This window comes from Meriones unguiculatus, chromosome 14 (genome assembly GCF_030254825.1).
Source record: "Meriones unguiculatus strain TT.TT164.6M chromosome 14, Bangor_MerUng_6.1, whole genome shotgun sequence".
Lineage (NCBI taxonomy): Eukaryota > Metazoa > Chordata > Mammalia > Rodentia > Muridae > Meriones > Meriones unguiculatus.
The window spans coordinates 641092-656466 of record NC_083361.1 but is presented as its reverse complement, the minus strand read 5'-3'; the positions used below and the strand labels follow the sequence as shown (position 1 = coordinate 656466).

The window sequence follows — 15375 nt, the reverse complement described above, 5'->3', positions numbered from 1 at the left end:
ACTCTGAGGAGAGGAGATATATAGAGGCCCATGGACAGTGAGACGTCGCTTTTCGGATCAACATTGCTGCACTGATCTTCATGCTTTGACACTTGACTTCCCAGAGAGAAATGTTACAGAGACTTCTCAGGGCAATCCAACTGAGTCTTGCAGCTTTTGCTGACTTGTCCAGATCTTCTGAATCTTGCTGATTCATGTTTCTGCTTGGTGTTGGCCTTTGGACTGGACTGCTGGTATCTGGACAATGAAGAGTGGACTCACCCCAAAGAACTACTTCTGAAAAGGTCTACAACCCCCTTTACCTAATACCTTCTTTCTCCCCTACCTCTGGTCAGTGGGTGGAGGGAGGTAGATGTGTTTAAGAACCCTAAATCAAGTAGGTTTGGTGAAAAATCTAAGTCTGCACTCTCTTCTAGAGCAAGTTGGTCTCAATCTCAGTGATCTGCCTGTCCCTGACTCGAGTGCTGGAATGAAGGCTTGCACTACCACCACCTGGTTTGGATTATTCTCTTGCAATCACTGCTATGAGGGTATGGTCCAACTTATTGTTGCTTTGAGCTTATGGTCAGAGTGTGAGTGCTGGAGGACTTTTTTCAAGTGTCCCTGCTATTTGTTAGCTTTTGGCCATCCAAATATGAATGTACCAAAGGAGGATTCTCTAACCATAGGTTTCGCTTTTCTTAGGGATGACCTGCTGTTGCTTGTACCAGAGGCAACCTGCTGTCTGTAGATCCAGCAGTGTCCCTCATTGCCTTTTTAGTCTGTTTTGACTGAAGATCAGGGAGGTCTTCTTAGCCATACCCCACTAAGACAGAGTTCTTACTTTGGTTCGGGGGTGGGAAACACATAATTCTGCACATAAATCTCTTGAGCAACCAGACAACCAGAGTTTGCATGAAGGGATCCAGGTAAGAGAATCTAGAAAACTATAGAAAGGCCAGTGCCTGAGCCAGGCAGGACCAAGCCTCCCCTTTTCTTATTGTTGCATTTGTACACACTGACAAACACTGCAATTAGTCCAAGTAGCTCTGAATTTTCTGTTACTCAGCACTCAGAGCACCCTGATTGATAAAACAACCATGAGCTTGCATAACCCTCCCTTGGGAGTGGTGGTTGACAAAGAAATGCATGAGGGAACAGAGAGATGCCTCAGCAGTTACAAGCACTTGCTGATCTTCCAGAGAACCAGAGTTTACTTTCTAGCACAACTGCCTGTAACTCCAGTTCTGTGGGATCCAACATCCTCTTCTGCCCTCCACAGGCACTGCATCCACATAAACACACACAGCGACTTAACAGTAAACCATATAGAAAAGTGTTTTAGGAATTCAGGATCTGTCTGCTTAGGACAAGACAAAGGGTTGCTAACCAAACTGCTGTTATTTCAGGTGAAAAGATGAAAATACTGCTTGAGGTCCTAAATTTCAAATGATACTCATTCATTTGCACTGATAGCAAGATCTCCCCTAATCTGTTTTAAAATAAACTTAAGAGTTTCAAATGTTTGTATCTTATTTTTACTTATAAAGAAAAAGCACTGAGTGACTACAAATGAGTTATGAAAGACCATAGATTCATTTATTTATGAGTGTTTTGCCTGCATGTATGTCCGGGCGTCATGAAGGTGTCAGCTAGCTACCATGTGGTCCTCTTCAGAAGCAGCCAGATCTCGTCACCTCGTCACCGCTGAGCCATCTCTCCAGTCAGGCTCTTGCAGCCTTAGCAGTGGCCAGCCTCTCTCATCGTTTGTGTTCTTGTGGATATGGACATGGCACTTTTGTAATCCCTGCTGACATCCATGCTGGGAGGCTCTTGGTCCTCTGCAGCAGCTTCTTGAAGTTTTGGTGAAGTGTCGGTAGAACTCTCTCCTAAGCTCTATGCTGGGTCGTTTCCCAGCCACCATCAGCTTTCATGTTGGCTACAAACACTATGTGTTCACTAACACAGCATTTTACAGGCCTTCGTTTCTGCATAGGTTTTCACACGGATAATCATTCCTGTACCCTTCACTCCTGTGGAACTTATCACTGCTATGGACTCTTTGATGGATCAGAAGGCCTGAGCTCCAACGGAAACCCTTACCACACACATCACATGTGTAAGGTTTCTCTCCTGTGTGCACTCTCTGATGAGCTTGAAGATTTGACCTCTGACTGAAGCCCTTCCCACACACCTCACACTTGTATGGCTTCTCCCCAGTGTGGACTCTGTGGTGGGCTTGGAGACTGGAGTACCCTGAGAAGCCCTTACCACACTGCTCACATTTGTAGGGTCTTCCTTCTGCGTGGATCCTCTGGTGTGCCTGGAGGCGGGAGTGGTTGCTGAATCCCTTTGTGCACACCTCACATTTGTACGGTTTTCCCTCTGAGTGGCTCCTCCGGTGTGTGTCAAGGCGTGTACTCTGACTGAAGCCTTTCCCACATATCTCACATTTATATGGTTTCACTCTCGTGTGGACTCTCTGGTGGCCTTGCAGGTATGCTCTCTGACTGAAGCCCTTCCCACACACCTCACATATATGTGGTCTCTCTCCAGAGTGAACACTCTGATGGCTCTGAAGGTACGTTTTCTGACTGAAGCTCTTGCCACACTCATCACATTGGTAAGGCTTCTCTCCTGTGTGGACTCTCTCGTGGGCCAGGAGAGTTGAAGCCTTACTGAAGCCTTTGCCACACTCTCCGCATTTATAGGGCTTCTCTCCAGTGTGAACTCGCTGGTGTATTTGAAGATTAAAGCTCCAGCTAAACCCCTTCCCACACTCCTCACACTTGTAGGGTTTCTCTCCAGTGTGAACTCTCTGGTGGCCTTGAAGGTGTGAACTCCGGCTGAAGCTCTTCCCACACTCCTCACACTTGTAGGGTTTCTCTCTAGTGTGAACTCTCTGGTGGCCTTGCAGGTAGGCACTCCGACTAAAGCCCTTCCCACACTCCTCACACTTGTAGGGTTTCTCTCCAGTGTGAATTCTCTGGTGGCCTTGCAGGTAGGTGCTCCGGCTGAAGCTCTTCCCACACTCCTCACACTTGTAGGGTTTCTCTCCTGTGTGGACTCTCTGATGAACGGTAAGAACCGATCTGTGACTGAAACCTTTCCCACAGGCATTGCACTTGTGAGGCTTCTGTTTCTGATGATCTTTGGGGTTGGAACTCCAGTTAAAGCCATTGCCACCCTCTTCATGAAAAGACTTTTCTCGAATGTGAAGTTTCTTACGGCCTTGAATGCACAAACTTTGACTGAAGCTGGTACAGCATGTATATGGTAGATCTCTGGGGTACACCGCTGAGAAGTCCTGAAAATGTGGGGGCAAAGTGAGGTGGTTACCATACTCAGAGTTACAGATAGTCTGTTCCACATGAACTCTGAGAGGAATGTTAAGATTTGAGCAATGTGTGAACTCTTTTCTACACTCCACACCTGGATAAAGTTTCTCTTCAGTGTTGGTTTTCTGATGAACTTGAAGACATAAACTCTGACTAAAAACATAGATGTTCTCATATTTATTGGGTTCTTCCCTCATCTGAGCCCTAAAATTACTGTTAGGATGGAAACAACAACCAACGGCTTTCTCTAAGATGCTGCACTTCCAGGTGTTGCCTGGGTGGGCACATCCACAAGTGTTAAGAGGGAAGCCATGATGGATGGTCTCACTGGACTTGCACGGCATTTGCTCTGTACACACTCTTGGAAGGTACTGCAGAGGTGGGCTCTCAGCAGCACCTTTAGCTCCTGTGTCATCACCTGGGTGAATGTGAAGAGCCAACCTGTCATCACAGCCCTTTCCACATGGACCACATGTACACAGCTTCCTTCTTGAGCAGAACTGCCGATGTGTGTGAGAGCTGTGGTCATTGCTGCCGCCACGGTCGCAGGCTTTTCTATACTTGGTACATGGACAGGGCTCTGGCCCTAATTCAGTCAAGTCCTGCTTAAGCAACGATGCCTTCGTGGTCTCTCCTCTGTAGTCATGGAAACTATAGTTTTTTCCCTTTCCATGTAACCCTTCCTTGTCACTGTTGTAGAAGAACCAACTGACGCTGTCACACCTACTGAAATGATTTCTCATGGGCATTTGCTGACCTTTCCACTGGCAATTACACAGCCTGCTGAGATATGATTCCCCCCAAGGCTGCTGGGCTCTCACAGAAGGAAGCTCTTGATTTTTCATGGAAGCAGAGTTTTCATGTACAGAAGGCAGCATGCAGTTGCCATCTTGAAAAATCTGAACGGGCATTCCTGCCCACACCAGGCAGGGAGAACCTCCTTGGCTCTGAGACTCAGTGTCCCTCCCTTGACAACTTTTCACGAACTCTTGGCCCTTGGTGAACATGCCTGCACCTCGTGACCAGGTCTGCCAGGAGGAGAGCTCCCTCGAACAAAGGGAGTTTAATTCCACATCTTCAGAATTCTCCACAGCACCGTTGCTTCCTATGAGGAGGAAGACAATCCAGAGAAACACACAGTGAACACCTTACTGAGAGACTTTGCATTTCACAGTCGGCTCACAGAAGGAAACTGGCATGTCACGATGTTTCTGTGGGTACTTACAAAACACCTGATACACAGGTTTGCAGAAGCCACAAAGCTGAGGCTCTTTGGGTATCTTTTTTTTTTTCTCTCTCTCTCTCTCTCTCTCTCTGGGTATCTTAAGGTCAGGGTTTTCTAGTAATATCTGGGTATCAAATATAGCCCCATTCAGAGGGTCTAGTGAGCTCTCAGCATATCAACATGGCTTTACCAGGGGTTGTTGTTGGGTGATTCAGTGGAGAAAAAAAAGTGGAATATTCCCAAAGTAGTAAAGTGTCTCCTCTCTCTCTCTCTCTCTCTCTCTCTCTCTCTCTCTCTCTCTCTCTCTGTGTGTGTGTGTGTGTGTGTGTGTAGGTCAGGAGACAACTCAACAGTATTAGTGTACTCCTTCCTTCCTAGAACACATGGGTTCTAGGGAAGCAACCACCTCAGGTCCTCAGGCTTGGTGACAAGCACCTTTACTCCCGGAACACCCCACAGGCCCTGCTTAAGCAATTTAAAATCTATTATACTATTTTTGAAATGGGGAACAGTGGAGAGTTAAGGAGAGAACTGACATCCCTTGCTCCATGCTCTGGAAAATGCTCCCGCCCGCTGTCCCTGCCACACCATTCTTACCTGGGAGCCCACCTCCCGGGGCCTCTGCCTCCACCATCCAGAGTATCTCTTCCTTCTCCAGCTGGGCTATCAGACCTGGTTTGAAGGGTTGATGTGCTATGTAAAAAAAGGAAAGCAAAGGTTTGACAATGTCTGCTTTGTCAAAACTAGATAAAAAGAGCTGAGTACTGAGGTATCTGTCTGCTGCACCAGCATATGGGAGGTAGAAGCAAGCAGATCAGAGGTTCAAGGATACCCTCACCTATACAATAAGTTTGAGAACAGTCCAGCCTAAAGTATGAGACCCTGACTCAAAGAAACAAAAACAAACAAAAAATAAAAAGGAAGGAAGGAAAGAACCAGAGCTGGAGCAATCAAAGCACTACCTGCCCTTCCAAGGGCTCGGACTGATTCCCAGCACCCACGTGGCAGTTCACACCTACCTGTAAGCCCAGGTCTAGGTAGTATGATGCCTTTTCCTGGCCTCTTCAGGCACTTGCACTCACATGGTACACATGCAAGGCATGAACATGCAAGTGTGTACACACATTTTAAAAATAACTCCCAAAGACTTGGATTAATAGTTACTACTATGTGCCCTATAAAACTAAACAAGCTGGAGTAACACAATAAGTGGGTTTCAATGTAAAGCAGTGCTAAAGGGACCAGTGTCTCCACTGTCCTAGTTTGTTCTGTTGCTGTAATAAACAGCACGAGTACTTGGGGAGGAACGAGCTTATTTCACCTTACAGTTTATAGTCCATCATGTCAGGAAGTCAAGGCAGAAACCTGGAGGCAAGAGCTGATGCAGAGCCATAGAGGGTGCTGCTTACTGGCTTGTTTCTTATGGCTTGTTCAGCTCTTTTATACAACTCAAGAGCACCTGCCTAGGGGTAGTACTGCCCACAGGAGGCTAGGTCCTTTCATAGCAACAATTAATCAAGACAACGCCACATCGACTTGCCTATGAGCCAGCCCAGCATTTTCTCAAGAGAGGTTCCTCTTCCTAGACAATGCTAGCTTGTGTCACCTGAGCAACAAGCAAACACCAAACAGGAGTCCCATACACAGCTCAAAAGACAAATGTTTGCCTGGAAGGAGCCGTGAAAACCCTCCTGTGCTTCCAGCTGGACAGCCAAGCACAGAGAATAACTCCAGGCATCCCAGAACCCTGACAGCTGACCCAAGTCCGTCCTCAGTGAAGCCCGATCCCCATCCTCACCCACAGAGAGCAGCATCTGGAAATTCTCCAGCATCACATCTCGGTACAGCTTCCTCTGGGCAGTGTCCAGCAGCCCCAGCTCCTCCTCACTGAAGACCACGGCCACGTCCCTGAACATCACGGCCTCCTGTGACAGCAAACACATGCCAGCTGTGCTGCAGAAGATGTGCTACTAAGGTGTGAAGCTCTGTGGGACTCAGAGGCTCTCCGTTTGAATTCTCTACCTTCGCCTGCCTTCCACTTGGCTGGATCCACCCACCATAAGAGCCAAGTGAAAAGAAATCCAAGTGAGCGTGCACACGTGTGTGTCCGTACGTGTGTGTGTGGTGCATATGTGCAGATGCACATGTGTGGGTGGTATATGCACGTGGATGCACACGCGTCTTTGAGTGTACATGTGAATATGTCCACACCTGTGCACGAGCATACGGAGGCCAAAGGATGGCACTGGTGTCTCTATTTCTCTGCATCTTAAAAAAATCGTGACTTTATTATTTTGTGCATACATGTGGGTGCATCCCACAGCACGCATGTGACATGGAATGCATGTGAAGGTATTCTGGTACGTGGTTCTGGCCGTCAACCTTGCAGAAGGCACGGAGCAAGACAGTCTCTCTAGCTCACCTGCTAGCTTCCAGCTGGTTCTCCTGTGCCCTCACCATAGGAATGGTGGCTGGCACTACAGGTGGGCACCACCACATCTGCCTTTTCGCACATGTCACCAGCATTGTGTGGCAAGCATTTTTATCTGCAGAGCCATCTCCCTGACCCTTCCACCTTGCTTCTGAAGAATCTGGAGCTCACCAGTTACATCAACTTAGTAACACACATTCTCTCTCCATATATTTACTATTTCTCTTTTTAGGTTATTTTAAATTTTATTTTTGTCTGTGTCAGGGAGCTCATGCGTGCCATGGTGCACGCGTGGAGGTCCAAGGACAACTGTAGGGGCTGATTCTCTCCTGTGGGGTGGTCATCAGCCCTGGCAGCAAGCTCCCATGCCTGCTGAGCCATCTCCCTGGCCCTTGCTCACTGTTACTATTTCTTCTTCTGTAATACTCACTGGGCAGACATGTTTTCACTTCTTTTTACGTTGTAAACATTTTGCATATTGCTTTGACATTTCTCTTCTATAGAGAAATCTGAATGTTTATACTGAAGACCTGTTCAAAACTGCACCAGCTCCACTGGGGTTTCTGAGCATCTTGCCCTTGGCTATGAATGGAGAGCTCGTCCCTGCTCCACTCTGCCCTGCTCTCCTGCCCTACTCTACCTTTCCCTCTGCCTTTCCAACTAAATACCAAGGCCACTTCTCTTGACCTAGAAGGCAAAGGCCTCAGAGCGTCCTGAATACTCATCATCTTGTGAACAGGGTTAAGTCAGCCTCATGGCGCATTGTGAAGGAGTCTTCAAATACTCTGTCCTTATGGCCTGTGAAACAAGCTGTGGATGGAGAGTGGCTGTGTCCTGCAGTGCTGAGGACTTTTACATTTACTTAACTCAAAGCACAAATGGTAAACACACACACACACACGCACACACACACACACACACACACACACACACACGAGTGTCAGAGACTGCAATGAAAGAACCTAGGGGCTCAACAGTTAAGAGCACTGTCTATTCTTGTAGAGGACCCAGGATTGCTTCCCAGCACCCCCATGGTAGCTCAGAACCATCTGTAACTCCAGTTCCAGGAAATCTGATACCCTCTTCTGGCCTCCATGGGAACCAGCAGGACACTCGTATTGTACATGCAGGCAAGACACTCGTATACATAAAGTACAATATATAAATCCTAAAATAAAGTAAAATAAAAAGAAGACAATGGGGGCTGGAGAGATTGCTCAGTGGTTAAGGACACTGTCTACTCTTTCAAAGGACTTGGATTCAAATCCCAGCACCCACATGGCTGCTCACAATTGTCTGTAACTCCGGTTCCAAGAGATCTGACACCTTCGTATTAATGCACACAAAATAAAATTTAAATAAATTATTAAAAAAGAAGACAATGACGTATCTCAGCTGTCACTTAAGGGACACAGATGCATGGATACATATGTGTGCATGCATATATATGTGTATGTATATGTATGTATTCAGACACTTATACTGTTTCAAGTCTCTAAAAGGTTACGTACAAGTAGTAGGTCTCTCAGACTGCTTTTCATTATTTCATTTTCATTATTGTGTGATGCTAGCCATGGACCTCGGGGTTTTGCCAAATGCCAGGTGAGTGCTTTGCCCTGAGCTACATGGCCAACCCCACAACTGTTTTTTGAGTCAAGTGTCTCCATTGGCAGCAACCTCAAACTGTGAGATGCCTCAGAAATGTGCACCTTTGTGGGTAAGGAATAATGTAATGCAAAAGGCTGGGTTGTTGCAGTCCACCGACACGGCAGAAGATGTAAGTGCACACTACTGTAAGTGGGAATACACCCAATTCTGCGCTGAATCACACCAAATGTAGCCAGAGATGTGGCTGCAAGTGGCCCTAAGGGGCACTGTAAGCAAAATAACGATGTGTGTAGTCTTTAAATTTCCACTCTCTTTTCACACTGTTTATTTACAGAATAAAGATGATGGGTGAATCTTCACAGCACCTGGACATATAAGGCAGAGGATGAGGCTAGCCCAGGCTACACAGTAAGTAAGAAAGAGAGAGAGAGAGAGAAAGAAAGGAAGAATAGAAAAGAAAAAAGAGTAGCCCCCACCCCAGGCCACAGACACAAAAGGGAGTGCCTAAAACTGAACAGAAAGGAGCCATGAAGGCGGCTCAGCAGGCAAAGGTGTTTGCCCTAAATCTGGCTACCTGTGTTCAATCCCAGGACTCACATGGTGGAAGCCAGGGACTGGGCTCCTGAAAGCTACCCCAACTCTGGCAGGCACACTGTGGTACAAGTGCTCACCCCCATAAATAAACAAATATATTTTAAAACAAATAAATACAGAAGACTTTTGTTTACAAGCCTAACCCGTTCATGGCCCAGAAGCTGCTGTCATTCCTTACCCTGAGCTGAGAGGGGATAGCGTGCTCACTCAGACGTGAGGGAGTATAATAGCAAAAATGAAAATCAACTCACCTGCATTCTGGTCATTTTCTCCTCCTTTGTTTCTAGGAAATGATGGAGACCTGGGAAGGCAGGACAAGGTGACAGACACCCTGAGAGAGGGAAAATATAACTTTGTCCAGGTGCAATCAAATGGCCCTCTCCACCAGACACAGTCATGTGCACATCTGCACATCGGCCACCCCCTTGATGTCCCACCCTAGGTTACAGGCAGGAACAGCCTTCAGCTGCTCTTGCTCCATTCTGGACATCTCCAGGAGTGCTCACTCCCATCCAGGAAATGTGGTGAAGGAGAGTGGTAAAATGTTCTGGCTCCAAGTAGCGTCAAGAGACAACCTCCCTGTGTACAGAACCTGGTGCTCGGCTGTGATGGCTCAGCAGGCAAGGGTGCCCACTGCGAAGCCTGAATTTAAGCCCCAGGACCCACACAGAGGAAGAGCTGGATCCTGCAGACTGTCCCGATTGCTTATGTACACACACACACACACACACACACACACACACACACACGTGTAATTTTTTTAAAGGAGCTTGCTACGTTTGTGTGCTTGCTGAGTAACTCTAGCTAAGTTCATTAACCCCTGGCACTTCAATTCTGACATCTGCAAAGAACTGCTGCAGTGCTGACACTCAACGTTAATGGCTGTCAGAACTCTGTGCTCCACGAGCGGACAGCTCCTATAATGAACCAAACCTCACTACATCCCCATGACTGACTGAAAGTGGATTCTACTCAGCATGGCAGAACTTCCCCTGCATGGAAGAGCCCCTGCTTAGAATCCCCCAGTGAGGAGCTGGGGTGTGGCTCAGGGGTAGAGCCCCTGCTTAGAATCCCCCAGTGAGGGGCTGGGGTGTGGCTCAGGGGTAGAGCCCCTGCCTAGAATCCCCCAGTGAGGGGCTGGGTGTGGCTCAGGGGTAGAGCCCCTGCCTAGAATCTCCCAGTAAGGGGTTGGGATGTGGCTCAATGGTAGAGCCCATGCTTAGCATCCCCCAGAGAGGGGCTGTGCATAATAAACATCAAACACGTTAGCGATTGCTAAATCCATTGTGGCCACTGAACGTGTAACAGCCTTCATTTGTCTCTGAGTAGTGTATTTATTTAGGTTAATAATTACAAATACAAACACTTCACCTTTTAGACATTCTAACATGGCTTCACTCTTTAACATCCCACCCAAACTCCCTAGAGATAGGGCCAGAGTGGTGTTGAAATTGTTTCTTTCACATCTATTTTCAAAGAAGTTGAATATATTCTGAGTTGAACATGACAAAAAAGAGATGCTAATTCCTCTCTGCTTATCCCTGCCCAAGGCAAGGCATGTGATGGGAATTCTAAGTGGTTCCTAGCCCCTAAAGTGTGCAGCGTGGGTGGGAGACAGACCTGAGATCAGCACCAGAGATACCAGCAAACTCCACCCTGCACAAACCATCAACCTGAAGAGAAAGCCAAGTTGGCAGTTTCTTGATGGAATGTTCTTGAAATGTGAATGAGGCTTAGAGGGTTAATAGCATTATTCTGGCCTTACTATTTCCATATACTTGCTGCACTGTTCACTGGGGGAAGAGCTGAGGTCTCTCTAGTCTGTTGTCTTCCACTGGATGTTTCATGATTACGCATTTAGGACTGCCATGTCTGGCTTGCACACTGACCCATGCTACAGTGTCCCTTGCCACTGGTCTCTTTGTCTGATATTAACAAAACCACTCTGTGCTCTGCTTTCAGGTTGGTTCCTTTCTTCATTCATCTACAGTGACAAAACACCTGACAGAAGGGATGCTTGAGCAGAGAGCTGCGTCTGGGCTCTGCATTGTGGATAGGCGTCAGGAGGCCATGGCGGGGCACATGTGTAGATACCTCGTAGAGTGAACTGGATGTGGTGTGCAGGCTGGAAACAGAGGTTATCATAACCCCAAGGTCCATCCATATGGATCAGCTTCCACCAGCCAGGTCCTTATAGCCCAAAGGTTCCACAACCTCATAGAGCAGTGCCACCAGCCAATGACCAAATGCTGAAACATATGAGCCAGTGCAGGACACTACTGACTCAAACCATAACATTTAATCTTCTAAACTTTTAACTTGACTCTTCCCTTGTACCTAAAATGAGGCTCTTTCAGACAGTATATACATGACTCTTGCTTTTAATTGAGGATAAATATTCAATATATGTAAATTATATGTATACAGTATATGATATTATTTTGTATATATTGTTTTGTTAAATTATATGTATACAATATAGGATATATTATATATATATATATATATATATATATATATATTGTTTTGTTTTGAGACAAGGTTTGTCTGTCTTAGAAATCACCACGTAGGCCAAAATGATTTGGCACTCACAAAGATCTTCCTGCCTGTTCCAAGTGCTGGAATAAAAGGTGTGTACAACATGGCCGATCTGTACTCTTTTTAACCAATGTATCTATTAGTGTGGTGGTTGGCTTTAATTATCAACTAGAATCACCTGGAAACATAATCTCAATAATGAATCACCTACCTTAGCATGTGGGCATTATCTACGAAGAACTGTCTTAACTAATTGATGTGAAAAGACCCAGCCAACTGTAGCAGGCACCATTCCCTGGACAAGGGATTCTGAACTTGGCCAAGAGTGAGGACACTAAGCTGAGCATAAGCAGGCATACGTGCATGCATGCGTACATTTCTGTCTGCTCCTGACTCTGGATGTAATGTGACCAGCTGCTTCAAGTTTTTGCCTTCACTTCCCCACAGTGATGGACTATAATCTGGAACTGTAGGCTGAAATGACTATTTCTCCTCTAGGCTGCTTTTTATTATTATTATAAGTATTATTTTTATTCTTATGTATTATCATAGCAACAAATGTAACAGTTGCATCCTATAACTTCTGGTGTGGCTGGATTTCAGCCCACCATTGTATTCTTGTTCCTATTTGTCCTCCCTGATTTCATTTCTTTTACTCCCTGTCTGCTTTCATTTGAGCTATTTTTTATTTATTTATTTTTACTATTTTATTTATTTTATCTATTAGCTTCTAGCTCTAGCTCCAGAATTTCTGTTTGCCTTTAGCGGTTGATCTTGGATTGCAACAAACACATTCAATTTTTCACAATGTATTAAAATTAAAAAAGAAAATTGTTTTTTTGAGACAGAGTTTCTCTGTGGAGCCCTGGCTGTCCTAGAACTTGCTCTGTAGACCAGGCTGGCCTTAAACTCACAAATCTACCTGTCTCTACCTCCCCAGTGCTGGGATTAAAGATGTGTGCCACTACTGCATTGCTATATTTACTTATTATGTGGCTACATGCATAGTATGGATGGTGTGTGGAAGTCAGAGGACAATTGTGGGAGTTGGTTCTCTCCTGTCACCAGGTGGGTCCTGAAGACTGAACTCAGCTCATCAAGCTGGCCAATAGGTGCCTCTTCTGCTGAGCCATCTCAATGACCCCACAGCATGTTTAATACCACCATTTTAATACTACTTGTGAAATGCAGAAGCCTTTGTTTGGGGTGCATGTGTGCTGCTATAGACAGTAACACATCTAAGAAAAATACACATTTTATGTTTTTTTCTCTCACACAGGGCTTGGTATTGAACCTGGATCCTTGCACATGTAATTTTTTTTGAATTATTATTGTCTTAAACATAAGGGTTGAGAACTTCAATACTGCACTTTGTAGTTTGATTTTCATTTACTATTACTTCTTGTCTATCTGCACCATAGGCAAGCAGTGTCCTCAGAGGCCAGTGGATCCCTGGGAACTGGAGTTACAGGTGGTCATGAGCCACCTGTGGGTTCTGGGACCTGAACCCAGAGCCTATGCGAGAGCAGTAAACACTGTTAATTGCTGAACCATCTCTCCATTCTCAATTCTATTCTTTTTTAACATTTACTTATTTGTGGGTGGGTGGGTATGTCCACGCTACAGCAACTATCTTCTTCCACCATTACAGTCCTAGGGATCCACCTAAGACGTCAGGCTTGGTGGCAAATGCCTGTATTTGCTGATCCATCTCACTACGCCTAGTTCATGAATGATGGTAGAAATAACTGTACAGTGTGTCAGATTAATAAGTAAACTATAAAGAAGAAATATAATTACCTATGAGCACAGGGTATAATAATAATAATTTTATATTTTTTGGGAGTTTAAGTGAATTTTTATCTAAGTTTTAAAAAACAGATCTCATTTTTCCTTAAACAGATGTAAGAGAAATAAGTAAATTATGATTCCATATCCAATAAAGCTCTTATGAGATCTGAATTTATTAATCTGTATAAAAGTCTTACAGCATTTAGTAGCAAATGTTTATATAATATCCTTATTGCTTATACCCAAGTATTTCTCCATCTCTTCCAGAATTTACACACACACACACACAAATACTATGGTAGCTTCATGACCAGACCTGCCAATGAGTAAAGAAAACCTCTCCCCTGAGAAGAGAGGGTTTTGAGAGAAGAAAGGATGCAAGTTCTACCCGTGTGTGTTAGTTACTGTTCTGTTGCTATGATAAACACCATGACTAAGGCGTCTTGTGGGAAGAAAGTGTTTATTTTGGCTTTCGGTTCCAGGGGCTTCCATAATGATAGGGCAGCAGGTGGCAGGCATGGCAACAGGAGCAGAAAGCTGAGCGCTCCCATCTTGAACCAAAAGCACAAAGCAGAGACAGCAAACTGCAGAAAGGTGAAACCTTAAGTCCTCTGAAACCTGACCACGCCTCCATGACGTACTTCCTCCAGGAAAGCCGGAGCACCGCCTAAACCTCCGCGAACAGCACCCCACCCCCGTGGATCAATTATCCAAAGGCTAGAGACCACGGGGTCATTTCTCCTTCAAACTACTGCACCGCGTTCTCTGCTGCCGTTCAAATAAACGATTAAGAAGGCAAGATGCTGGGAGGAAACAGTACCAGACTTCAGAACCCCCGCCCTCCACAAGGCACAGCGGACTTTGCAAACAACAGCTGGGAACGATTATCTCAACAAACCGAAAACAAGTCATTAAGGATTTTTGGTAGAGGTGTCAGGGTGGGGCCAGGGAACCTACAGCAGGAGCTCTGGGACAATCCGTGGGTCTCTGCAGCTTCCAGGGACCGGGGTGCTTCTCTGAAATTTGGAAAGCACTGACAGCAAATGTCCCAGCTCCTAGCACGCGCCAGCTGTCTTGCAGGAAACTCAAGATCGCTTCTGGGAAGTTATCAAAGCAGAGGAAAAGATGGAAGAGTCTGAACTCCACGGCTGGGAGATCGCATCGCTGACTGTGGCTACAGAGACAGCTGGGGTGCACAGCGCCCAGGAGACCCTCCTCCTGACTGACAAGCCCTAGCCAGGCCTGAGGCAGTGTGTGCAACGGCGGCGCGCGCAAGCAGGCTTACTTCCTTCCCCAGGATCCGCGCCAGGTGGCTAAAGCCTAGGACAACCTGAAAGGAATCCGGCAGATGCGGGAGGGGTCAGCAGAGGAGACGGCTCACCTTTCTGAGAGTAACAGGCCACGGCCTCGCACACCTAGGGCGGAAGTGGCTCTTCCCACAGACGCCTCCTGGACTACATTTCCCAGGATTCCCAAGGGCAGAGGCGAGGCCACAGTCTTGTGAATAGGAAGTTATCCTTGCACCCCGGGGATTTTCGGACTACAATTCCCAAAATTCCCAACCGGAATAGAGTGGCCCTCTAAGCGTCCTGCGGCGGAAGTTATCCCATTATCCCGAGGATGTGCGAGTCCTGGACTACATTGCCCAGAATTCACAGCTTCATCCTCGGCTTCCGGGAGCAGACGTGCCTTGGAGTGAGGAAACTAAATTGGATCTCACAGCTTGGAGGTCCAGAAGAGCGTGCTTCGCGTTCCCGAAGACAAAGATCTGCCAACCGCGAAGCTTTCCTTGCTTTCTGCGGAAGAGTGTGTGTTAAAAGGCGCGTTTCTAGAGAACGTCAGGGACTGGGCGGCCTTTCTGGGCTACAGTT

At 46.3% G+C, this 15375-nt stretch overlaps 1 protein-coding gene across 3 annotated transcripts; it reads right to left on the bottom strand.

Annotated features, from left to right (window-relative positions):
- Positions 1–1552: 1552 nt before the first annotated feature.
- Znf112 (zinc finger protein 112) lies at positions 1553–15036 on the bottom strand. Of its 3 annotated transcripts, none has more exons than XM_060366335.1 (5): positions 14886–15036; positions 9427–9506; positions 6341–6467; positions 5140–5235; positions 1553–4422 (listed from the first exon to the last, which is right to left on the bottom strand). In XM_060366335.1, the coding sequence occupies exons 2-5, from the start codon at positions 9439–9441 to the stop codon at positions 1952–1954; spliced, it is 2709 nt and encodes a 902-aa protein (XP_060222318.1). In that variant the 5' UTR covers positions 9442–9506; positions 14886–15036; the 3' UTR covers positions 1553–1951. The 3 variants fall into 3 exon arrangements, with proteins under 3 accessions (XP_060222318.1, XP_060222319.1, XP_021516551.2); XM_060366336.1 differs by having other exon boundaries at positions 9427–9476; XM_021660876.2 differs by lacking the exons at positions 9427–9506; positions 14886–15036 and having other exon boundaries at positions 6341–8270.
- Between the last annotated feature and the right edge of the window lie 339 nt (positions 15037–15375).

Coding starts and splice junctions, on each gene's coding strand:
- Znf112 (XM_021660876.2), bottom strand. CDS start 6,485: ATGTGTTTGCTGTCACAGGAGGCCGTGATGTTCAGGGACGTGGCCGTG. Junction 5,236..6,340: donor CCAGATGCTGCTCTCTGTGG/GTGAGGATGGGG, acceptor TTTTTTACATAG/CACATCAACCCTTCAAACCA. Junction 4,423..5,139: donor CCCGGGAGGTGGGCTCCCAG/GTAAGAATGGTG, acceptor TCCTCCTCATAG/GAAGCAACGGTGCTGTGGAG.